We start from the raw sequence: 27,157 nt of genomic DNA on the forward strand, positions 1-27,157 counted from the left end.
GAGAAACATCGTGGACAGCTATCCGTGTGCGAGATGCCCCTTCTAAAACGAAATGCAGCAGTAGGAAGAGCCTCCCAAAGACATAGCCAGGCCAAAAATTTGTGCTTTTCCGGAACATGTTGACGCCAAAGCCAAAGCCAATTACCCATATCCTCCCAACTAAACATCTTCTTACTGAGCCATAAATAACCACTATGAGCATCATAAACCTTTGAGGCCGCACCAGTCCAACACCAACCGACCTCTGAACCAGCTTGAACATCTGGGTTGTAAGAATTAATGTTGCTCTGCAGAGACTGATTCAGAGGAGAATAGATATTCTCAAGGTTCCACTGTCCAGATGACCAAAGGTCCAAGATCTTGAGATCCGAATCAGAAATGTGAACATAATCCATCTCCTGACACAGTCGCCCCTCTCTTCTCCATCTAGAGAACCAAAAGTTCTGTTCCAAATCCCCAATGCACCAACTAAAACCTTCCTTTAGGATATCCCAAGCTCGACATATACTCTTCCAAACATAAGATCCACTTCCTCGAGACCGACTAAAACAATCATCCTTAGAAGAATGGTATTTCTCCGTCAGCAGTTGAACCCATAGCTTGTTGGGATGGTGAAAAAGTTGCCAAACTAGTTTTCCAAGAAGAGCAATATTGGCACAAAAGGGATCTCTAATTCCCAGACCTCCAAACTTCTTAGGAGTGACCAACACTTTCCAGTTAACTAGATTCAGGCCTCTACCATCAGCTTGACCCTTCCATAGAAAGTTTCGCATCATGGATTCTATCTTATTAGTTACCCCTTTAGGGAAGAGAGATACTTGCATGCGATAAGTAGGAATCACAGTCACTACCGAGTTGAGCAAACAGAGTCTGCCTGCCTTATTAAGCAATCTTCCTTTCCAGCTGGCTAGCCTTCCCCGAATCTTGTCCAAAACATCGTTGAAAGTTGCGCGTGTCACCCGAGAGTGATTAAGGTTCACCCCTAAATACTTGCCCAAGTTCTGAACGAATCTGATGGAGGAGACTCCAGTGAAAATCTCTTTTCTTGTCGCTGAAACATTCTTGGAGCATAGCGCTTTAGATTTTTCCACATTAACCTTCATCCCAGAGGCTCTGCAGAAATTTTCCAAAGCTACCATTACAGTTTGAACTTGCTGTTTTTCAGCTTTACAGAAAAGAAGCAAATCATCGGCAAACATCAAATGAGAAATTCTTGGACCCCCTCTAGAAACCGCAACTGGCTTCCACACGCCCTTATCAACTTGCTGATTAATAGAACAGGACAATCTCTCCATACACAACACAAACAGATACGGTGATATAGGATCTCCTTGCCTAAGACCCCTGTTCGGAGTAAAGCTATTTAATCTATCCCCATTCCAGAGGATAGACAGTGAGGAAGCAGTGACACAACGCATAATCAGATTGACTGTCGGAGGAGGAAAGCCAAAACTCACCAGGGTTTGTTTCAGAAATCCCCAATCCACTCTATCGTACGCTTTCTCCAAATCAATCTTAAAGGCCAGGGTGCCTTTCTTTGACTTTGTCTTCTTCATGAAATGGAGAACCTCTTGTGCTACAATGATGTTGTCAGGGGTTCCTCTCCCCGGGATAAACCCTCCTTGAAGGGGCCCAATAATCTCTTTGAGATGGAGACGAAGTCTATTGACCAGGACCTTCGTTATAACTTTGTAAACCACATTACAGAGACTAATTGGTCGGAAATCCTTCATGGAAACCGGGTTTTCTACCTTCGGAATAAGAACCACAAGAGTTTCCATCATCCTTGGATCCATATCCAAACCAGAGAACGCATGACGAACCATAGTCCAAACATCAAAACCAACAATCTTCCAGTATTCTTTAAAGAAGAAAGCCTGAAACCCATCAGGGCCCGGCGCCTTAAAAGAATGCATACTGAAAACAGCCGACTTAACTTCTTCCAAAGTAACTGGCGCTGTGAGGCTACAACAGGCTTCATCATTCAGGGAAGGCAGTGGCACATCACCAAGACAACCTAAGTCTACATCTTCTGACTGGCAGAATAGGCGTTTATAGAAGGATTCAGCTTCCCTTCTAAGGACATCCGGGTCCGTTTCCCACACCCCATCTTGAAGAAAGAGACCATGAATCTTATTATGCTTTCTCCGCACAAGAGTCTGGACATGAAAGAACTTGGTATTTCTATCCCCAAATTTTACCCACTGCTCTCTGGATTTTTGAAACCATAGAAGTTCCTCCTGCACAAGCGTGTTATTAAATTCCTCAATCAGCTGTTTTTCTTTTTGCCGCATAGACAAATCTTCCATTACTTCAAGTCGCTTCTGAAGGAAATTAATCTGTCTCTCCAATTTGCATTTCCTAACGAAAATATTGCCGAACACTTTAGAATTAAACTCCAAAGAGTTCTTCTGCACTTCTGAAAGCTTGCCGTGCATCTCTCTGTAGCCAGCCTGCCATGACTGGTTCACAATATTTCTGTACCCCGGATGAGTTGCCCAAGCTGCAATAAACCGAAAAGGTCTATTCTTTTTCGGTTGGGGACGACCTGTACAGCGTACTAGGATAGGACAATGATCAGATTGAAGCCTATTTAAAATTTCTGCGTAAGCCTCTGGAAATAGAGATAGCCAGCCACTATTGATACAAACCCGGTCAAGTTTTTTCGCCACCTCAACACCATTTTTAACCCTTCTGTACCAAGAAAATTGTCTTCCAATAGTCTTCAAGTCAAACAGATTACTATCCCCTAGAGAGGCAGCAAGCCGATCTGCATGATGACTCGAGAAGAGGCAACCCTTAGATTCATGAGAGAATAGTACTTCATTAAAATCACCAAGAACAATCCATGGCCCGCAGAAAGACGAAGACTGAGTAACAAGATAATCCCATAGCAAAACTCTGGTATTAAATTGAGGACTACCATAGATACCACTGCACCTCCAAATCACATTATTTACCTGAACCTCAACTGTAACACACTGATCGAAAGCATCAACCCATTTGCAGTGAACACCCTGTATTGCAGAAAGGAACCAAATACCCCCCTTGTGTCCTGACGCCTCCACTATACCAATAGGGTGATAACCAAGTCTTTCCCAGAACATTTTCAAGTGTTGAAAAGGATAGTGAGTTTCAACCACAATAAAAATTACAGGTTTAAATTTTCTAACCAGCTCTTTACAATTCACCCGGGCTAACTTATTAGAAGCACCCCTAATATTCCAAGCTATTATATTTAAACTATCCATAATATAAAATATAAAAATATAAAACAAGGAAATCAAAGTGCTTCACCAACCTCAAACCGAGGCTTGCCCAGCGGAAGTGACTCCCGTGACCTTCAGTTTTGCCGGATCTCCCTGGAATATCTCCTTAATCCCGCCTACCGACGCAGTAACAGCCGGCAATGCGCCTTCCTTCTCCAATGGAACCGCCACGGTAACACCCTCCTTCACGGTTGCAGGAAGACATGACGATGCTTCCACCACCGTGCCTCCATTCTTCTCAATTGGCGAGCTCTGTAGGGACCCCGGCCTTGGTCGTTTCCGGAGAGAGGACCCGCAAGGCACTGGGGTGTGTCGGGTTGAGGAGATCGACGTCTCACCAACACGGGAAGCACTGTGTCCGACCTTGACTCGTGACCCGACCCTAGCACGATAGGAGCTTGATCCATTCGTGTGAGAGAAGTGAATGGTGGGCCTGATTACTCTACCCGAATCGATTCTGGATTGAATGCCTCTTTGGACCTTGTTAGATTGCTTCTGACCCAGCTTGGTTTTACCTTTCCTCACAACTTGCTCCCAGCCTGGTTCATCATGCATACAAGCCTCCTCAACATTATTTCTTTCCAAATTATTAGCCTCCAAATCTTCTTGCAAATTCGATGCAGGATTCTCGCCAGTAACGCCACCTACCACATTAGGTTCTATGGAATAAGTACCCCGAAAGATTTTAATAATCTCTTTGGTTGTTCTTGAAAAGAACTAATGAATGAATGATTGAACCGTATTAGTTTGATAAGCCAAACCCTTGAACCAGATTGGCTTCTTCTCTTTTGGTCCAACCAAACCACCTTCCATCCAAATAAACCCAACCCTAGTTAACTCCTCTCTCAGCACCGTTTGGAACTCAGTCTCCAACTATGGTTTCATCTTCTCATATGCACGTTGCTACTGTGTTGAAGGGAGAGAGAGACATGAAGCCACCATTAACAGCTCAGCCCATCCCTCTTTCCTTATAAACAAAGGTAAGTAGCCTCAATTCCTCTTCTTCCCAAAACACACATCACTCAGTAGAAAGGAAAGACCAGTGGCAGGAAAAGCAGAGAAAGCAAGAAGAGGAACAGCCAAAGCTGAAGCAGGAGTTCATCCCATCCACCCAGCTAATTTCTCAAGCCCCTCTGTAAAAGTAAAAAACCAGCAACTTCATCTTCTTCCTTTACTCCTCTAATTCGAATTTTTAATTAACTCTTTGCTACACTCCTTTAGTTTGCCCGGTTACGAAACAGCCACCATCATAAACGAAGAAGGGTAAGTAATTTTCCCTTGCTTGTGTTTGTTTGGGTCGAATGGTCTTGCGAGTATGATAGGGAATGTTGGTTTTGTTGAGAATTAGGGTTTGGCGGCAAAAAGGCAGTAGAAGCAAGCTTTGTGTGTTTGATCAACAAATAAGGTAAGGGATAATATGTATAGAATATCTTGTTTGTAGCTGTGTATACTGTTGATGATTGATGGTTTATCATGTGTTTGTCTCTTGAAAAGTGTATAATGAATTTTTGTTATGATAAAGATGCAGAAAAGTGAATTTGAGTTATGAATGTGCCTTTGTAAAAATGGGTAAATTAATGAGTATAACCTCTTGGAGCTAGGCTGACCATGCTAGCAACTTCATTTAGTCAAAAGAAAGGTAAACCTATGGTTTTAGATGAATCCTAGGCTTGAATTTAAGATTTGGTATGTGAGGTTGTTGAAAATACATTGTGTAGAATTTCTGCAAAATCTGCATAATTGGCAGCAGAACGAACAATTTTCTGGGAGCAGTCCAGACCTAATTTTTAGATGAAATTATTTTTTTGTAAAACTTCTATATGTATTGAATATGCCATAAAAATTTCAGGAAATTTGGCCAAGCGGTTTGGGAGATATGAATTTTTGAAGTTTAGTGGTTGCTGCAGATTTTTCTGGTTTTGCAGTACCAACTTCCAGACGCTATAACTTTTAATTTAAACATAATTTTGAGTTGATTTCAAAAGGATTTTAAAGATCTATCAGTATATTTTAAGAGAGTACAAGTTTCATGTTCATATCTATTTTGTAGACTTAGATAACTCACTTGGAAAGTCAGATGTTAGCTGGAAACTCTGAACTGGTTTATGAAAACAGGGCTGTGTTCCTAAGCTCATAACTTTTTCATGTGACATGGTAATAATCTGAACTTTAGTTTTCTGGAAAGCTGAAAGAGTCTTGTTTAAGTACATGAATTTTGAAAGGCAATGGTTGAGAACTGGATTTTTAGTGAATTTAACAAATTTACTGCTCACTGCTGTTTTTCTGCAATGATAGCAGAATTTTAAAACATTTGTACAATTTTCAATTATGGTCGGAATGCTCCAGAACCAAGTTTTATTTTCTAAACCCGTGTTTTTACAATAATTAAAGGGATTAAAGAGAGTATAATGACCAATTAAGAATGTTTACCTGGTAAATTGTTAAGGAAAGTTTGAATGTTGTTAAAGGTGAGGGAACCCGTAAGGGTGGTTTTAGTGCTATTTTAGAGGAGATTATGTCCGAATTTCTATAAAAGTTCAGGAACTTAGTTAAATGTAAATGTGTAAGTTGTCCCCAATAAGGTTTAAGGTTAATGAGTGATGCGGAGGTATGTATAATTAGACGGTGGTGCGGAGGTATGTATAGTTAGGCGGTAATGCGGAGGTTTGTTTTATAATGTTGGTGATGCGGAGGCATGGTGAAGAGAAAGTAAATGAGAAATCATGTTTGAAAGAGATAATTGAAATAAATAAGTAAATTATGAAAAGTGTATGTTGAATGGGCTTTATGCCAATCTGCTAATGCGAAAGTGCCCGCCTAACGGATAGCTTGAGATTGCTAATGCGGGAATGTTCGCCTAACTGATAGCACTGTTCTTTACTGTGATACACATTGAAATGTTATTATAATGCGGCCTAATTGACACGGGTAACCGTGATGCCAAGGTGTCTAATTGACACAGTAAAGGGACCATATTCGGGGTTCACTCCGAGTAACGTCGGGTTGCGGGTAGACAACCGACGCATGAGCTCATGACTTGTGCTAGGAATAGGCATGCATCATCTTGTTTGCGCCTATGAACTTCTTGTGAATTATTTACTGCCATTTCTTTCTTGTTCATGCTACTTACTTGTTATATATATGTTTGTTCCTTGAGTCTCTGTGTTTGTTCTTTTTCTGTTCCGCGACAACTTAGAGATAAAGATCCTAGGTTTCCCTTTTACCTTACTGAGAACTCTAGGTTCTCACCCTGCTTTTCTTTCTTTCCCCCTCCCCAGACGGGTCCGGCAGAGGAGCTCTTTGAGTTTCGTCCTAACCGCTGAGCTATGAGGATCCAGCGCGCGGCGGAGTCTTCATATGGAGCACGTTTTGAACCTCTTTCTTGCACAATGTTCAGAGATCACTCCAGAGTTAGTTGCAGTGAATCTCTCGCTCCTTTTTGATGATCTTAGTATTACTTTTCCCTCGCTTTTGTAGTACTTTTAGAGGGGTAGGACATTTTAGTAGTTCGGTTCCAGTTTAGGAAACCCGTGTGAGGGTTGGGACTGTTTTTCTTTAATTTTGTCTCTGTAAATATAACTTGGTGTAGCACTCGTTATTTTGATACTTGGCATGTATCCTCAAACTCAACTTATGTTTATATATGTATATATGTATATATACTCTGTTATCATGTGCTTTTCGGTAATATGACTTTAAGTATTGTCCTTGCAAGTAACTATATGATGTTTCACAAGAAACAGTTTTTTTCACGATTAAATTGATAAAGGCTTTTATTAATTTTTGTATCAAAATTCTGAGTCTAGAGCTAAGTAGGTCCTCACGACGAGTAACACCTGAATGGTTGGCATTGGTCATGACGTGTCAAAAGTTGGGGTGTTACATAATCAAATTAATTAATTGATACAATTAATTAATTATAATTTATTTGCTTTAACGAATTAAATGAAATAAATCAGGAAACATCTTAAGAGCATACTGCATCAGTTCTGTTATTAAGTGCAAAAATCTGATTTTTATATAATAGAATAGATAGATAATAAAGATATTTTTTTAAATTAATATAATTGTACATTATTCATTAAATATTAATTATAATATTGTAATATAATTATAATAAAGATATTTTTCAAAAATAAATTTATTTAAAGAAATATAAATTGGTTATTAATAACCGATGCCATTATCATATAATTATCATATTATATTATAATAATAATAATAATAATAATAATAATAATAATAATAATAATAATAATTATTATTATTATTATTATTATTATTATTATTATTATTAAAATAATTAAAAATATTTTTATTGATAATTGATAAATAATTTAACAATGTATTAAAATAGTGCATTCATTTTGGCGGAAAAATAGATTTATGAGAAATCGATACCTCACTTCTATTAGTTGGAAAAAAATCCTGTTTTAATATATTAAGTAGATTCTATTATATCTTCCTAAACAAACCTAAACAACTCTACACTAATAGCCGTGGCATGTCATGTTTTTCAAGATTTATATTTAGGAACATATAGAATTTTAATAATAGTACACAGATAATTGAAATAGTTTATATACAGATTTTTCAAGTTATTATTATTATTATTATTATTATTATTATTATTATTATTATTATTATTATTATTATTATTATTATTATTATTAGATAATGAATAAGAATTAGAATTATATCAATATTTTTAAAATTAATATAATTAAAATGACTAAAAATATTTAAAATTAATGTGGATTATTAATATCATAGGATTTGATCATTTTATTATTAGAATCAAATATTCTTATCATGATTAATACGATCGGTGCCATTATCATATCATTATTATTATTATTATTATTATTATTATTATTATTATTATTATTATTATTATTATTATTATTATTATTAAAAATATTTTTAATTGATAATTGATAAGTAATTTAATAATACATTAAATATTGATTTGATATAATTATAATGAAAATATGTTTCTAAATTAGTATAATTATTCATTAAATATTAATTATAATATAATTATAATAAAGATATTTTTTTATAAAATAATTTAGAATAGAGAAAAGTGTATTCATATTGGAGGGAAAACGGAGTCACGATGGATCGACATTTCACCTTTATTAGTTCGAAAAACCCAGTTTTAGTGTATTAAGTAGATAAGTAGATAAGTAGATTAAGTAGATAGATAGATTAAGAGCCCGTTTGGGAAACTCTAGAAGTAGCTTTTTTTAACTTTTGACTTATAAAAAGTAGTAATATTAATGTCGGGTGCAATTTTCAAAACCAAATTGCAACTTTTTAAGAAGCTATTTTGGAGCTTACAGAGAAGTTAAAAAAATGACTTCTCTCATAATACTTCTACTTTTCATTACATTTTTTTAAAATAAGCACTTTTAGAGTTAAAAATACAAACACAAAATAATTTATTTATAAATTACTTTTAACAGAGTCATTTATTGTTTAAGTTATTTTATCAAAAGAAGCTTAATTAAGTTAGTTACTCAAACTGAGCCTAAATGTATCTATAATTAAAATATGTATTTTATTTATTTAAAAAAACCCAATGAATGGGGCATGAGAAATTGAGAATGATGAATCTGCCAAGTGGTCCTTTCTCTTTCTTTCTCCAACGCAACGCTTTCTTCTTACCGATAATCTCGGGTCCTTCAGTTGTCTCTCTCTCACTCCCTCCACTCTCACAACACCTTCAGATTCGTTTTAATTTCAGGTCTCTTTCTCTCACTCTTTTCCTTTTTCAATCCAAATTTCAAGTTAGTTTCTTACCCACTTGTTTCTGCAATTGCTGCTTGATTAATCGGTTCTGATTTCGATTTTTCATTGATGGTGTCCTCAATTTTGGATTTTGTTTTCTGGGTTTGTGAATGGCTGGTTTGAACATGTCTGAACTGCAGTCAAAGTCGATTCTTTGTCCCGCTTTAATTAACTTTATGAGTTTGATGGGGTCACTGTGGTTGTTCAAGATTGCATTTTGACAATGTTTCTGCATACCCATTTGAGTGATTTGACTTGCACTTTGTGAAGTTAACTGAGCTAGTAGATGAGTGTGTGGGAAACTGGGAATCATGGTTTTGGATTCCAAGGTTATACTTTACATGGTTTTTGAGCAATGTTGAAATTCACATTAGGTTCAATTCTGAATTTCGGATATTAAGCTGTTTTCAATTGAATTGTTTTCCATTATTTTTGAGGTCTTATTTTGTTGCATTGCGAGGATCTTATTGAACTGTTTTGCATTCTGTGAATTTGGTGGATCAAGGTAGATTGTTCTAGTTTTGTTGAGTTTAGATTTTTTTTTTTATTATTCCTAGTACTTCAGTTGAATTGGATTAGTTATAACTGACCTTTTCTCCTTTGTATTGTATACGTTAATCTAATACCAAATGAGCATTTAAATTTCTGTTTGTTTTATTTGCATTTGTCAGTATCCACTAGTTGCTTCTGGTCTAACGATTATAGATTTTTATTTTGTTATTTGATATCTTTTATTAAGGTTTAGGGTGTGATCAGCAAAATAATATTTTTAATTCCAATGTTTGTATATTTATTCTCATTTATTTTCCTGTTTGAACAGGAGTAGGAATTGATGTGAATTGTCTTCTGGCGAGGCGTTGGTTCCTTGATTTTTATGGGTGGCAAAAATAGATTATTGGTGAAATAGGCTACACAAGACAGCAGGTTTCCGGGGTTAGTAAAATGGATAATACAAGGTGTTGGTTTAATAGGTTCAAGTCAAAAGATAAAGTGCCGTCTACAAAACATAAGGATACTATGAGCACCGGAAAAGAAGGGTCAAGACCTCCAACAAACGAAGAAGCACCTTCCAGTGCAACCAAACAGAAGGTTGCAGCTGCGAAACAGTTCATAGAAAACCATTATAAAAAGCAGATGAAGGATCTGCAGGAGAGGAAGGAACGGTATGTGGACTTTTTAGTTTGAGTAATTTTGATTGTAAGATATGATATTATTGATAAGTTTTGACAATTGAACCAATTTGAAGTAGTTATTTTAACAATCTTATATTGTCACAGCTCATTGCTTGAGAAATATAAATGTGTTGAGATTCTTTAATAACACCCTTGATGATGCTAGATATGTATGGAATCAACTTCTGCAATTTGAAATCTTGATAAGGCCTAAAACGTTGTGTGCATTTGAAAAAAATTTATTTATCATGAAAAAAATTCCTTATAAAGTGAGCAAAATCAAACACATTCATTATTCTTTGCAGACGGAATATGCTTGAAAAGAAATTGGCTGATGCTGAAGTCTCCGAGGAAGAGCAGAACAACCTGCTTAAGTATTTTGAGAAAAAGGAGAGGGAATACATGCGCCTTCAGAGGCATAAGATGGGGGCTGATGATTTTGAACCCCTGACTATGATAGGGAAGGGTGCATTTGGAGAGGTATAGTTATCTTCATTTAACTCAAATGACTCGAATGATTTTTTATGTTAGTATCATAATTCTTGGTGATCACATTAATATTCCTCTGGTAAATAAAATGGATTCAATGATGCGTATTGTGGAGACTAGAGATGTTGCTTGAATCCAAAATCTAATCTGATTATTTTCTTTGAGGTTTCAAGACGTAGTTCTAACTTCCATATTTTTTAGTTTGTTCAGAAAATGATCTTTTACAACTTTTTTTTTTAATTATTATTTACAGGTCAGGATCTGCCGTGAGAAAGCAACTGGTCATGTATATGCTATGAAGAAACTCAAGAAATCAGAGATGCTTCGCAGAGGGCAGGTATTGGAAATATCAGGACTTGCTTACCTCAATGAAGTGAATATTGTGTTATCCTTATTTTGCTTATTTCTTTTTAATACTTTTTAAGGTTGAACATGTTAAAGCCGAGAGGAACTTACTTGCAGAAGTTGACAGCAATTGCATTGTAAAGCTTTATTATTCCTTTCAAGATGAAGAGTACTTATATCTCATCATGGAGTATCTACCTGGTGGTGATATGATGACGCTGCTCATGCGGAAGGATATACTGACAGAAGACGAGGCAAGGTTCTATGTAGGAGAGACTGTCCTTGCTATCGAGTCTATTCATAAACATAATTATATTCATCGGTAAGCTCAAACTGTAAATAATAGCATTATGCAATGGGATTTAAACTAATCTTACAGTATTCTTTCTTGATTCTGCATGAATAACTATTTAGTAGTCTGATTCTAAAAATGCATTCCAGGGATATCAAGCCCGACAATTTGCTGCTGGATAGAAATGGTCACATGAAATTATCAGATTTTGGATTATGTAAACCACTAGACTGCAGTAATCTTCAGGAAACGGATTTCTCTATGGGAAATAACAGAAGTGGTGCCCTTCGGAGTGATGGACGTCCTGTGGCTCCTAAAAGAACTCAACAAGAGCAACTGCAGCATTGGCAGAAAAATAGGCGAACGCTTGTAAGTCACCCAGTATACTCGGAGAGACATGAATATTTTGTTGCATATGAACTTGCAGGTTAAGAGTTTTTTTTTTTTTTTTTTTTTTTCCACTTATACCGATTTGAGTATTGAGGAACAGATTTTATTTTTTAAATGAGTTTGAATGTCCATTTGAAATTCTAGAGCCATTTTTGGCTAAAAGCTACAAGAGTGACACTTCTTTCCAAACTACTGTTGAGGCTTACACAAATGGATCCGAAATATGCTATATAAGTGTTGGATAATATGTTCTTAAGGATGCATTTGTTTGTTGAGACTGGGAGGCTGGAACTCAGTATCATATTTGGTGGTTAGGGACTGGAACTAAAATTTCAGTCCCTTTAGTACCTCCAGAAAATAGGGATACAGGGGACTGAAATTTTTGGGGATAGGGACTGAAACTTTGATAACGTTTTATTTTGAAAATACCCTCATTTAACTTTTTAAATTCCAAGTCTACTCCTCTTTGAAAACAAATTAGGGCTCTCCATATTTATCTTAAACCAAATAAGATACTGAAACATAACTCAATCTTTTACACCTTAAAGCAAACACAATACAAAAACTTAATTAAGTCTCTGTCTTTCAGCCTCTGTCTCCTAGTCTCTATCTCTCACTCTTAGTCTCCCTTCCAAATGCAGTTTAATAGTTATTCTCCATTGTGTGTAAAAATTTGGTAACCTCTTGTTTCTGGCTGTCTTGGCAATTCTTTTTGCTCTGATCATTGTCGAATCAGTATATAAGGCATTTGAAGCAAACCTTTTTTGGTCGATACTCTAGGCCTATTCTACGGTTGGAACACCTGACTATATTGCCCCTGAGGTTTTACTGAAGAAAGGATATGGCATGGAATGTGATTGGTAATACATATAATGTTCCTTTCTATTTTTCCTTTTGAAAAATACCTTAAGAGTTCTGTGTTCTTTTCAACCCTATCCCTTTCAATATGTTTTGATATGATTGTGATCATGCTTATAGGTGGTCTCTGGGAGCTATAATGTATGAAATGCTGGTGGGGTATCCACCCTTCTATTCCGATGAACCGATGTTGACTTGTAGAAAGGTAATGTCTGATCTTTTGATGAACTATGATTAATGCTTGAGGTGAAGCAAAAGAGTAGATCGTTGAACTCTGCTAGGTTAATGTGCTCAATTTTAGCTTGAATTGCTATATCAGATGTACTGAAACACATCTTAAGTAGAAGTCACCAATATTCTATGCGACCATGTCCAATTGATTATTGATATTTGCCTCTAAAAGGCTTAGAGGTATTGGCTTTGTTAAGATGCTACAATTGTTGAATATTGGTTTACCGGGGACAAGTCTTGGAGAAATAATACATATTTTCTTAATATACCAAACTTGAAAATCACACATTCTATTTCTATGGTATAGTGCTAAAAAATACTTAAATTTAGTTCTTTCTGTTGCCAATGTTGATGTTGTAATTTAGATGGCACATTCTTAATATTTCATAATGTATCCATCTTCATTTCTTGTATTCTTCTCCTTTTATGTTGTCTAACACTGATTTATCTTAGTCAAATATGATCATGTTGCATCTCCAATCTTTAAATTTGCAGATAGTAAATTGGAGAACTCATTTAAAATTTCCAGAAGAAGCTAAACTCTCGCCTGAGGCAATAGATCTTATTAGTCGACTTCTATGTAATGTGGAACAGAGGCTTGGAACCAAAGGAGCCTATGAAATAAAGGTGTTGTGGTCCGTTCTCTAAATTCCATATTTCACTTCGCCATATAATCCCGCACTAAATAATTGTTTGGTCTTTTTATTTCCAGGCTCACCCATGGTTCAAAGGTATTGAGTGGGACAAGTTGTACCAAATGAAAGCTGCTTTTATTCCTGAGGTCAATGGTGAATTAGATACTCAAAATTTTGAAAAGTTTGAGGAGGTATTTTATATATATATATATCTATAAGTACGCAGAAGACATTTTGTTTATTGTTTGTTGTTTGTTATTGTCACTAATGAGTATCGTGCTCTGTTAAATTACTTTGTTGTGTAGGGCGATAACCAAACTCAACCTTCCTCAAAATCAGGCCCATGGAGAAAGGTTGGTTCTTTTTTATGGAAATTGTGAATGTGGTTGATCTATAAGAGGTGCTATAGTTGTCAAATTGTTAGTGAAACCAATAAATCATGTAGCAAGATATGTAATAATTGATAGAGTAAGAACCTTCAATCAAATTGATTGTGTAAATTTCTATAGGTTAATTATTCGTCTTAGGATAATTTTGTTCGTGTAGCATACTGGCAATAGAGGCATTTAGTTTGCAGGTGAATTGATTTACTCAAGATTTGGCGATGGTAACTCCGAGAACTAATAAATCTTATTTTGAAAAATCATGGAACATTAGTGTGCATGTGGAACATGTACTTGTTCAAATCTGAGTGTAACTCTGACATATTATTATTTGCTGCAGATGCTGTCATCTAAGGACATTAACTTCGTCGGCTACACATATAAGAACTATGAAATTGTGAATGATGATCAACTACCTGGAATTGGTTTGTACATTTTTTTTATATATGTATATATCTTTATTGCAATTTTTTTCTCGTTTAATTTTTTACATCTCATTTTTGTCATTTTCTTTACATAATGAAAAAGTTATTCTGTAATGTATTGCTCTAGTTCTAAAGATTTGTTACTTGTTACATTTGCGAATTCAGCGAAACTATGGAGTTTTATGCTTCTATCAGTTTAGTTTCACTTAAACCACGTTTCATATTTTGTGGCTGAACTTGAGTTGGTTATTGCTGCATTTTCTATCAGCTGAGTTGAAGAAGAAGAACACAAAAACTAAAAGGCCATCAATTAGGACCCTATTTGGTAAGAAGAATATATTAATTGTTTTCCTCTTCTGTTGACTTTTTTGTTTCTTCCTTCTCTTTCTATAGTGTGAAAGTATTCTTGGTTTATTATGATCTAATAGTTAAACATCGTCATGCTAAGTAATGGTATTCTGATTCAATTTATCTTAAATTGTGTCGTACATGTCGATTTGCTAGTTCTTTATTGTGTTCATCACATGATTATAGATGACGAATCAGCTATGGCTGCGAATCAACCTGGCCAAGGGAGCTTCTTAAAACTCTTACCTAGTCAACCAGAGGTTCCTGAGAAGAGTGAATACCAATGACCTACCCAACAAGAGGATGGCCATTGAAAATGAAGGTAAGATGGGGTTGAACACTTTTCGTTTTTTTCCCTTAAATACAAATTTTTTTTGGTTAATTTGGTGTGGATGATAGTTTTGGAGCAAAAAAAGCCCTGAAAGTTTGTGGTTTTTTTGGATAGCTGGGATTTTAGGGGAGGGATTTACTGGGGTATTTGATTGTGTAGAAAAAAAAGGTATCTTTTTAGGTATATATACCAATCTATATATATTCTTTTACATTTTTGGTTGGTGGCGTATTCTTTTGTTCACCATTTATCAAGTTGCAATGTGTTAAATATCCAAGGTATTTTTTTTTCTTGTAATTTATATACAGTTCAAGTGCACACCACACCCTCTTTTAGTGCCATGTAGAGAGAGATTCATTAGTTTGTATGGTAATATTTTCTTTGTTTGAATCCATAGTTCCTAATTTTTACTGCCCAAATCCTTGTTCTTCAATTTAAATTTTAGGTGGTGTTTCTTGATTATAAGCTATTTTTTATATATGGATGATATTATATTTGATAATATTAATATTTTGTTGAATTATTAAATTGAATATCTTTGTAAACATGAAATCGACCTTACAATTTGACTATGTCGGATCAAAATATGTTGTGTAATGTGTAGTATCACTTTTATAACTTGTACTATGTACAAATGTAAGTCACGTGAATCAAATAAAATTTATAAAATTGAAGCATCTATAAATCTATTTTTATTTTAATTAGTATGACATTTTTTATGGCAAATTTCATCTCCTCAGATTAGGCAAGATTTTAAGGGTACTCAAGATTCTTAAATTGTAATGGGAAGGAAATAAATTCAATACTTTGTATACCAACTAAGGATTTAATGATTTTGAGAGAATACCTAATTTGGTGTCTAAAATTGAACGAGTTACTTTAGTGTAGGAATTTTTTAATGACCAATTAAATTTCCCATCGCAAAAAAATGTGGCTTTCGTTAGTTTTGGTAAATATTGTTAATTGAAATGATTTAATTGATGTTTACTAATTTTGATTTAATTAAATTTGATTTAATTAAATTTTATAATTAGTTTCGGACGCTACGTTGAATGAAAATAAAAGTTGTCCATATCAACTAGATGCAATGGTACCAAAATGACACCTGATTGTCTACATTAGTATACATAAATAGATGTGAAATGAAAGTAGTTTTTTTTTTTTTCTTTTTACTGTATTTTCTAACTCGATAGATTAATGACTAATTTGGTGGATAGATTAATGACTAATTTGGTGTGAATTGAAGTTTTATTTAAGAATTTGTCTCTGATTAATATATTGTTGCATGCATAAGATTGGATTCGAATTTTCGATACTTAAGTGAACGAGTGAGTTAACTATTCGGTCAACTTAAGTTAGTTGAAACGAAAATTTAGTTAGAGATTAATAAGAGTTATATTTCTGAAATTGACTTATCTAACCAACTTTAGGTTAAAAAGACAATCAGTTCATGTGGGGCTAGGGTTCCAAAGAAATGACAAAGATCCTAAAGAAATTGATACCAACTAGTTCTCTAACAGTAACCTGCCACAACCATGAGGAGGAAACACTAGACTGTAACTAGACCAATCCCTAAAATTATGAAAATGATTTGTCATCCAATAACTATTCTATTGTACCCTTCTTTATTAGCATTAGGTACAAAATTTCTTCACATTAATTGACCAATGGACTCCACCAAAGACAACACAAGGATTCATTTACATGTTACTCAGCAACAAGGGAATCTTCTTCCACTCAAAAAAAATATGCACTTCCTAATTTTTAATTTAAAAGGCAATTATTTGATGGAGCATGACAAATTTGAGAACTACTATATATAAATATCTGACCGTTAGTCAACTTCAAGGGAAACCTAAAACAAATAAGATAATTGCTACTTTATCTATCCGTAGAATATATAATAAACAATATTTTTATATTTGGTTCTAATATTTTTGTGTGTGTACCTTTTATTTATTTACTAGTACTGGTAGATAGTTTTTTTTATTTTAATCCATTTCTACATTTTCAAATTGGTTTCAACTCTGAATATAAAGTAATATTCAATTTGGCAAAATAATAATACAAAACTACAGTAATCACAAACAGCAAAAAGTGACTTAAAAGCTATGATCTACGGATACTGACACGGACATGGGATACGTCGACATACAAATTTTAAAATTTTTTAAGACATGAGAACACGTATACATATAAAATATAAAGTATTTTTTAGATAAATTATAATGATATTTTATTGATATTAAAATATAAATCAATTTTTTAAATTATTTTTAATATCTTATTTTAATTATATCAAATATTTTAAAATATTTTTTTATTTTAATAAATAATAATATATATTATATCTAAATTTATTTCAAGAATATATGTTAAGAATAAGATTGGATACGCTAATACGTGATGGTATTTAGGTGTGTTCAAGCGTGCCCAAAGAAAATTTTTTTATTTTTTATTAATACACAATTGGACACAACAAACACGCGTATCAAACGAGTATCAGCGAGGGTCTGTGTTTCCTAGCTTAAAAGTTAAAACCACTGGCGCATATATAGTGTTCTTAAGCTGCTAGTTATAAAAAATAAATGTGTCTAACTACTACCTATTTTAATATCGATAATAGATAATATAGAATATAGATGCGAATTAACAATTGTTAAAATTAAATAAAGTTCTATCACAGTATCCCTTCTCTGTTCTTTTAGCAAAGATATTAAAATAGTTAAAAAAACAGTTATAATTACTATTTTATTTTTTATTTTTTTGTCTAAATATTCAAATATGTAACTTTTCATCTTTCAACTATGAAAAGGACCTGGAGATATGAAAAGTAATAGTTCCACAAATTAAAGTACCATCCCAACATTCAAAAGAACATGTTCCTTAATTAGCTGCCTGTCAAAAGATACATGTGCAACTCAAAAATAAATAGACCGTAGTAGATATGTTTCTTAGATATTAAACATTATGCGTATATCAAACCTCTAAAAATAAATATCAGTAAATTTACCTTATATCAAAAAATAAAACAAAAATAGTATATTATGTTATGATAAATATTGGATGTTGTTATCGATCCCGGACTGGGAGGAATAGTAAATCGAAAAACTACAAGTAAATGGTCAAATTAGTTCCTAAAAGATTATTTTTTTTTTAAATTGGTTTTTGAAAGATTTTTTTAATTAAATTCGTCTTTTAAAGATTTTAAATTAGTCATGTTAGCATGTTATTTTTTTGTTAATAGTATCAAAATTTGGAATATGCTAATATAACACGTTAAGTTAAGTGACACTTCAACACGCACCTAGAAGTTTTGATTGACTATAAACATAATAACTTTATGAAATTAGATCAAATTAAAACTTAATTGAGGGAAGAATTTGAGGCATTGAAATCCCTTAATTTGGAATTGATTTGATCTAATTTCATAAACTAATTATGTTAATAGTCAATTAAGATTTCTAAATGCTTGTTGAGATGTCACTTAACTTGTCACATTAGCAAACTTTGACACTATCATCAAAGAAAATGACGGAAGAACTAAAATGACTAATTTAAAATATTTAAAGGACGAATTTGATGAATTTTTTTTTCGAAAACTAATTTAAAAAATGAGTAATCTTTCATGAACTAATTTGATCATCTACTCAAAAAACTATTTAAAAAGAAATACAGTGAAAAATCCTATATATCAAATAATAGTTGGAATGAGGGGCAGCATTGCAATTTTTTATGGTAAACTATTAAAATGATATCCAAAAATTTATATAGTTAATAAAAATAAACTCAAAAAATACAAATGCTCTTGGAAGTTAGAAGATCTAAAAATATGATAAAAATAATTAAAAATTAAATATTTATTCTAAAAAAAGATTTTAGAGATTAAATTTTCATACAATTTTATACAAGTATTATTAAAAAAATAAAATATTTTTATTCTTAAAATTTGATAATTTTATATTAAGTAAAGTTCTTTTAAAATTTTTTTACTATGAATGACCAAGTTTTTTTTTGAAAATAAAAAAATATTCTAAAGATCAAAATTTGCTCCAATTTTTTTTTGTACCTTCTAAATAGTTATTCAAATATTTTCATAAAAATTCGAATTAAATGGATAACTCGTTTATTAAATACAAAATTTTTTCAGCATCTATAAAAAATATAATATTTACAATTAATCTCTACATACAAGTGATTTAAATAAACAAGTCCAAACAAGTTAGTTTGACCTAATTCAACTCACGCGCCACTTTTTCTAACAAACTTTTCATCCAACGCGCCAATATATAACTTCCTTTTTCATGCGGATTTTGTTTTCTTTTTCGAATTTTCTCAGCATTTTCTGCATCTCTACGTTTCGTTCCATCTCTGCGTTCTCTGCATTTCTCCTCCTTCTCTATGTTCTCTTCATTCAAGTTCAATGCTCTTCGTGCAAGTTTTTGAAATCAAGCTGTGAAATCAGGTTTGAATAGTTATTTCATTGTCGAAGATAATGAATGATTCAAACTTAGACTGTCAATTGAATCAGAGTGAAGTGGATTATTGTTTTAAATCGAATGAAGCAGCTAAGGTGTGGTTCGATTCTAGTTTAATGTTGTTTGTTAGTAGTTTATGATTTTGTAGGTGAATAATGTTGTTCATTGTTGATGGTTTGAATTGAATGTAACGTACCCGTTCTGAATCTGTTTCTATTATTTTGATGAATCTGCTTCCTCCCCCCGTTTCGATGTATTTGGACTATAAATTGGTGTATTTTGGAAATCTTTCGTTGTATATGTAGGTTCAGACTTTCAATTGAACCAGGGCGAATTGTATTATTATTTTGAATCGAATCAAGTGGTGAGGTTTGGTTTGAATCTAGTTAATATAGTTTGTTAGTAGTTTATGATTCTGAAGTTAAATCATTTTGTTTTTGTTTGTGAAATTTATTGTACATGGTTGATGATTTTTATTTTATTGTAATGTACCAGTTCTGAATTTGATTCTATTATTTTGATGAAATTGTTTCCTCCCATTTCAGTGTATTTTAGTTTTTAATATAGTTTATTTTGCACCGATTTCGATTTATTTTCAGTCTCTGTGCGATATTGATGAGCAGCTTATTCCAAAGGTTGGGATGATTTTTAACATGCTTGAAGAAGCTGAAAAATTATACAAAGATTATTCTAAAGTTGCAGGTTTTTCTACGAAAATTCAGAGTACAATAAGAAGAAAAATGAAATTAAGAACCAATTGATTACATGTATCAGAGAGGAAAAATTGAAATCGAACATATCTCCAACTGAGAAGACAAATCCCTCAGGTGGATTTAATTATCCTACAAGAATTTATATACATATATTGAAGGATATTGGTGTTTGGATCATTTCGAATGTTGTGTTGCATCATTCACATCCGTGTTGTCCAAATCAAGCAGATATGCTTAACCAACACAAGCAATTAAGCATGTCTATATGACGTACAATAGAGAATAACGAGGAAGCCAGAACCAGACTAAGCAAAACTTACTAGTCATTTGTCACAGCAGCAGGGGGTCATCGTGAATTAAGTTTTATTGAAAAAGATGTGAGAAATTACATCACGAGAGAAGTACGGAATGTGTCAGAACCAGAGGATGCAAAAGAATTTGAAAAATACTTATTAAGAATGAAAGAGAAGAATTAAAATTTCTTTTTTGAGTTTGAACTTGAGGATGATCAGTCAATTAAGATTGCTTTTTGGGCCAACGTAAGAAGCAGGGCTGCCTGTGAGTATTTTAGAGATATTATTTTATTCGATACCACTTACAATAGAAACAGGTAATATGCTGTTCTGGTTTATGTGTATTTTGATATTACTTTCGGTGTACTTAAACAGTTTTTTGGTGTATATATGATTTTGTTTCTGTGTTGTTATTTTCAGGTATAATATGGTTTTTTATTCTTTTGTTGGGGTAAATCATCATAGTCAGTCAACATTTTTGGGGTGTGCCTTGATAAAAAAATGAGGATATTTAATCATCAAATGGTTATTTCAATGTTGGTTTCGTTGCATGAGAGGAAATTCTCCGAAAGGAATTCTTACCGATCAATGCACATCGATGCAAAGTGCTATTGAGGCTTGTATGCCCACAACAATTTACCAGTGGTGTATTTTGTAACACCCTACCACATAAAGCTTTGTGCATAGGTCATTGATGAGCGGATAATTTATACCCTTTTTGGCATTGTTTTTACATAGTTTTTAGTATGTTTTAGTTACTTTTTATTATATTTTTGTTAGTTTTTATGAAAAAATCACATTTCTGGACTTTACTATGAGTTTGTATATTTTTCTGTGATTTCAGGGATTTTCTGGCTGAAATTGAGGGACCTAAGCAAAAATCTGATTCAGAAGCTGAGAAAGGACTGCAGATGCTGTTGGATTCTGACCTTCCTGCACTTGAAGTGGATTTTCTAGAGCTACAGAAGCCCAACTGGCACGCTCGCAATTGCGTTGGAAAGTAGACATCTTGGGCTCTCCAGCAATATATAATAGTTCATACTTTGTCTGAGATTTGATGGCCCAAACTAGCGTTCAAACGCCCATCAGAGATTTCTGGCGTAAAACGCCAAAACTGGCACCAAAACTGGCGTAAAACGCCCAAACTGGCACCCAAGCTGGCGTTTAACTCCAAGAATGGCCTATGAACGTGAAATCTTCAATGCTCAGCCCAAGAACACACCAAGTAGGTTCCGGAAGTGGATTTCTGCACTATCTGCACTTAGTTACTTATTTTTTGTAAACCCTAGTAACTGGTTTAGTATAAAAAGTACTTTTTACTATTGTATTCACATCTCTGGACGTTTAGTCCTTAGACCATGAAGGCTAGCCTCACGGCCATGCCTAGACCTTTTTAACTTATGTATTTTCTACGGTGGAGTTTCTACACCCCATAGATTAAGGTGTGGAGCTCTGCTGTTCTTCATGAATTAATGCAAGTACTATTGTTTTTCTTTCAATTCACGCCTACTTCTTCTCCAAGATATACTCTTGTACTTAATTCAGTTAAGTCAGAATGAAGGGGTGACCCGTGACAATCACCCACTATCTTTGTTACTCGCTTAGCCAAGATCTGCGTGCCTGACAACCACAAGCGGTCTACATGATGTTCAACGTAGTCATTGGACGACAGCCGGAGTATATTCTCTTGGGTTTCTAATCAACGATTCACATCATCTCTCCTGACAACAGAGCATCTGAATATGAGATTAGAACCTTCGTGGTATAGGCTAGAACCATTGGCAGCATTCCTGGGATCCGGAAAGTCTAAACCTTGTCTATGGTATTCCGAGTAGGATCTGGGAAGGGATGACGAGCTTCAAACTTGCGAATGTTGGACGCAGTGACAGTGTGCAAAAGGATAGAGAGATCCTATTCTGACGCTAGCGGGAATCGACAGATGATTAGCCGTGCGGTGGCTGTACATGGTATTTTTCATCCGAGACGAGAAATCCGACAGTTGATTAGCCGTACAGAGATCGTACCTGGTATTTTTCATCCGAGAGGATCATACAGCTTGCCATGGAAGGGAGCACGCATGATAAACCCATATTTTATGATATATTTTGTGCTTAATTTGAGTGATTTATTCAATTCTTCACCCACTTATTCATATTAATTGCATGGTTTTACTTTCCCTTCCTTATTATGTGATGTATGTGAAAAACATGTTTCCTATGCTTTAATATTACTTATTTTAGTTACCTTTATTTCCATTCGATGCCGTGATTAGTGTGTTGAGTAGTTTCAGATCTTCTAAGGCAGAAATGACTCAAAGGATGGAAAGGAAACATACAAAAATGGAAGGAAAGCGCAAAACGGAGTTGTTGAAGAAACTGGCATCCACGCGATCGCCTGGACGACGCGATCGCGTGCCAAGAGCGAAGAAGCAGCGACGCGGCCGCGTGACTGACGCGACCGCGCGCCTTAAGCATAACACATATGACGCGGCCGCATGACCGACGCGACCGCGTCACAAGAAAAACTCCAGATGACGCAACCGCGTGACCCACGCGGACGCGTGACAAAGGCCACGCACCAGAAATTGCAGAAAACGCTCCTAGCGAATTTTGAAGCCCTTTTTGGCCCAAATCCAAGTCCAGAAGGCATAGACCAGAGGTTATGAAGTGGGAGAATGCATCCATTTAGGGGGAGCTCGCCAATTTTTACTTTCCATGATTTAGATTTAGTTTTGAGAGAGGTTCTCTCCTCTCTCCTTAGGATTAGGGTTTAGATTTAGGATTTTTATTCGCTTTCAGGATTATCTCTTTTGATCAGGTTCAATATTTCTTTTATTTACTTTTGCAAGTTACTTTATGAATCCTTTCATGTTATAGATTACTCTCTTATTAATGTTATTTGAGGTATTTCAGTTTAATATTGATTTCTTTTATTTATGCTATTGTCGCTTTTACTCTGAAGACATCTTTATTCCAGTAGATTTTATTTTTTCCCTTTTGGTCTTGGTTAAGAAATCAGTAACTCAGGAGTTATCCAATTCAACAGCATAATTGATAATTATTATCTTGCCAATTGAGTTGAACTTCAACAATCCCAACCTTTTCTTAGGAAACAAATAGGATCCGAAGATCAAATCAATTTACCCCTTGACCTCCCTTTGCTTTAGTAAGGGTTAACGAAGTGGAATTAAGATTCAACCATCATCATCATTGATAAGGATAGCTAGGATAGGACCTCTAATTTCTCATACCTTACCAAAAGTCGCTTTACAGTTATTTATTTATTTTAATTGCCATTTAATTTACCTGTCATTAAATTACTCATTCCTCACTCTCAACCCCGATACACAACCTTTATAGCCAATAATAAGAACATACTTCCTTGCAGTTTCTTGAGAAGACGACCCGAGGTTTAAATACTCGGTTATCAATTTTAAAAGGGGTTTGTTACTTGTGACAACCAAAACGTTTGTACGAAGGGATTTTTGTTGGTTTAGAAACTATATCTACAATGCGGCTGTTTTTATGAAATTCTTTACTGGCAAAAATCCTAACCGCGCGCCTTAAGCATAACACATATGACGCGGCTGCATGACCGACGTGACCGCGTCACAAGGAAAACTCCAGATGACGCGACCGCGTGACCCACGCGGACGCGTGACCCACGCGGACGCGTGACAGAGGCCACGCACCAGAAATTGCAGAAAATGCTCATAGCGAATTCTGAAGCCCTTTTTGGCCCAAATCCAAGTCCAGAAGGCATAACCAGAGGTTATGAAGTGGGGGAATGCATCCATTCAGGGAGAGCTCGCCAATTTTTACTTTCCATGATTTAGATTTAGTTTTGAGAGAGGTTCTCTCCTCTCTCCTTAGGATTAGGATTTAGATTTAGGATTTTTATTCGCTTTCAGGATTATCTCTTTTGATCAGGTTCAATATTCCTTTTATTTACTTTTGCAAGTTACTTTATGAATCCTTTCGTGTTACAGATTACTCTCTTATTAATATTATTTGAGGTATTTCAGTTTAATATTGATTTCTTTTATTTATGCTATTGTCGCTTTTACTCTGAAGACATCTTTATTCCAGTAGATTTTATTTTTCCCCTTTTGGTCTTGGTTAAGAAATCAGTAACTCAGGAGTTATCCAATTCAACAGCATAATTGATAATTGTTATCTTGCCAATTGAGTTGAACTTCAATAATCCCAACCTTTTCTTAGGAAACAAATAGGATCCGAAGATCAAATCAATTTACCCCTTGACCTCCCTTTGCTTTAGTAAGGGTTAACGAAGTGGAATTAAGATTCAACCATCATCATCATTGATAAGGATAGCTAGGATAGGACCTCTAATTTCTCATACCTTACCAAAAGTCGCTTTACAGTTATTTATTTATTTTAATTGCCATTTAATTTACCTGTCATTAAATTACTCATTCCTCATTTTCAACCCCGATACACAACCTTTATAGCCAATAATAAGAACACACTTCCTTGCAGTTCGTTGAGAAGACGACCCGAGGTTTAAATACTCGGTTATCAATTTTAAAAAGGGTTTGTTACTTGTGACAACCAAAACGTTTGTACGAAGGGATTTTTGTTGGTTTAGAAACTATATCTACAATGCGGCTGTTTTTATGAAATTCTTTACTGGCAAAAATCCTAACCGCGCGCCTTAAGCATAACACATATGACGCGGCTGCATTACCGACGTGACCGCGTCACAAGGAAAACTCCAGATGACGCGACCGCGTGACCCACGCGGACGCGTGACAGAGGCCACGCACCAGAAATTGCAGAAAATGCTCATAGCGAATTCTGAAGCCCTCTTTGGCCCAAATCCAAGTCCAGAAGGCATAACCAGAGGTTATGAAGTGGGGGAATGCATCCATTCAGGGAGAGCTCGCCAATTTTTACTTTCCGTGATTTAGATTTAGTTTTGAGAGAGGTTCTCTCCTTTCTCCTTAGGATTAGGATTTAGATTTAGGATTTTTATTCGCTTTCAGGATTATCTCTTTTGATCAGGTTCAATATTCCTTTTATTTACTTTTGCAAGTTACTTTATGAATCCTTTCATGTTACAGATTACTCTCTTATTAATATTATTTGAGGTATTTCAGTTTAATATTGATTTCTTTTATTTATGCTATTGTCGCTTTTACTCTGAAGACATCTTTATTCCAGTAGATTTTATTTTTCCCCTTTTGGTCTTGTTTAAGAAATCAGTAACTCAGGAGTTATCCAATTCAACAGCATAATTGATAATTGTTATCTTGCCAATTGAGTTGAACTTCAATAATCCCAACCTTTTCTTAGGAAACAAATAGGATCCGAAGATCAAATCAATTTACCCCTTGACCTCCCTTTGCTTTAGTAAGGGTTAACGAAGTGGAATTAAGATTCAACCATCATCATCATTGATAAGGATAGCTAGGATAGGACCTCTAATTTCTCATACCTTACCAAAAGTCGCTTTACAGTTATTTATTTATTTTAATTGCCATTTAATTTACCTGTCATTAAATTACTCATTCCTCACTCTCAACCCCGATACACAACCTTTATAGCCAATAATAAGAACACACTTCCTTGCAGTTCGTTGAGAAGACGACCCGAGGTTTAAATACTCGGTTATCAATTTTAAAAGGGTTTGTTACTTGTGACAACCAAAACGTTTGTACGAAGGGATTTTTGTTGGTTTAGAAACTATATCTACAATGCGGCTGTTTTTATGAAATTCTTTACTGGCAAAAATCCTAACCGCGCGCCTTAAGCATAACACATATGACGCGGCTGCATGACCGACGTGACCGCGTCACAAGGAAAACTCCAGATGACGCGACCGCGTGACCCACGCGGACGCGTGACAGAGGCCACGCACCAGAAATTGCAGAAAATGCTCATAGCGAATTCTGAAGCCCTCTTTGGCCCAAATCCAAGTCCAGAAGGCATAACCAGAGGTTATGAAGTGGGGGAATGCATCCATTCAGGGAGAGCTCGCCAATTTTTACTTTCCGTGATTTAGATTTAGTTTTGAGAGAGGTTCTCTCCTTTCTCCTTAGGATTAGGATTTAGATTTAGGATTTTTATTCGCTTTCAGGATTATCTCTTTTGATCAGGTTCAATATTCCTTTTATTTACTTTTGCAAGTTACTTTATGAATCCTTTCATGTTACAGATTACTCTCTTATTAATATTATTTGAGGTATTTCAGTTTAATATTGATTTCTTTTATTTATGCTATTGTCGCTTTTACTCTGAAGACATCTTTATTCCAGTAGATTTTATTTTCCCCTTTTGGTCTTGGTTAAGAAATCAGTAACTCAGGAGTTATCCAATTCAACAGCATAATTGATAATTGTTATCTTGCCAATTGAGTTGAACTTCAATAATCCCAACCTTTTCTTAGGAAACAAATAGGATCCGAAGATCAAATCAATTTACCCCTTGACCTCCCTTTGCTTTAGTAAGGGTTAACGAAGTGGAATTAAGATTCAACCATCATCATCATTGATAAGGATAGCTAGGATAGGACCTCTAATTTCTCATACCTTACCAAAAGTCGCTTTACAGTTATTTATTTATTTTAATTGCCATTTAATTTACCTGTCATTAAATTACTCATTCCTCACTCTCAACCCCGATACACAACCTTTATAGCCAATAATAAGAACACACTTCCTTGCAGTTCGTTGAGAAGACGACCCGAGGTT

At 34.6% G+C, this 27,157-nt stretch overlaps 1 protein-coding gene across 1 annotated transcript; it reads left to right on the top strand.

Annotated features, from left to right (window-relative positions):
* Window positions 1-8,858: 8,858 nt before the first annotated feature.
* On the top strand, window positions 8,859-15,380 carry LOC112776304 (uncharacterized). The gene is made up of 14 exons (XM_025820406.3): window positions 8,859-9,018; window positions 9,883-10,225; window positions 10,540-10,714; window positions 10,977-11,060; window positions 11,149-11,390; window positions 11,510-11,729; window positions 12,531-12,610; window positions 12,729-12,813; window positions 13,335-13,466; window positions 13,552-13,665; window positions 13,780-13,827; window positions 14,198-14,282; window positions 14,551-14,607; window positions 14,817-15,380. Exons 2-14 carry the CDS (start codon window positions 10,005-10,007, stop codon window positions 14,915-14,917), a joined length of 1,644 nt encoding a protein of 547 aa, XP_025676191.1. The 5' UTR covers window positions 8,859-9,018; window positions 9,883-10,004; the 3' UTR covers window positions 14,918-15,380.
* Window positions 15,381-27,157: the final 11,777 nt, after the last annotated feature.

The sequence above is a fragment of the Arachis hypogaea genome, chromosome 19, assembly GCF_003086295.3.
Source record: "Arachis hypogaea cultivar Tifrunner chromosome 19, arahy.Tifrunner.gnm2.J5K5, whole genome shotgun sequence".
Classification (NCBI taxonomy): Eukaryota; Viridiplantae; Streptophyta; class Magnoliopsida; order Fabales; family Fabaceae; genus Arachis; species Arachis hypogaea.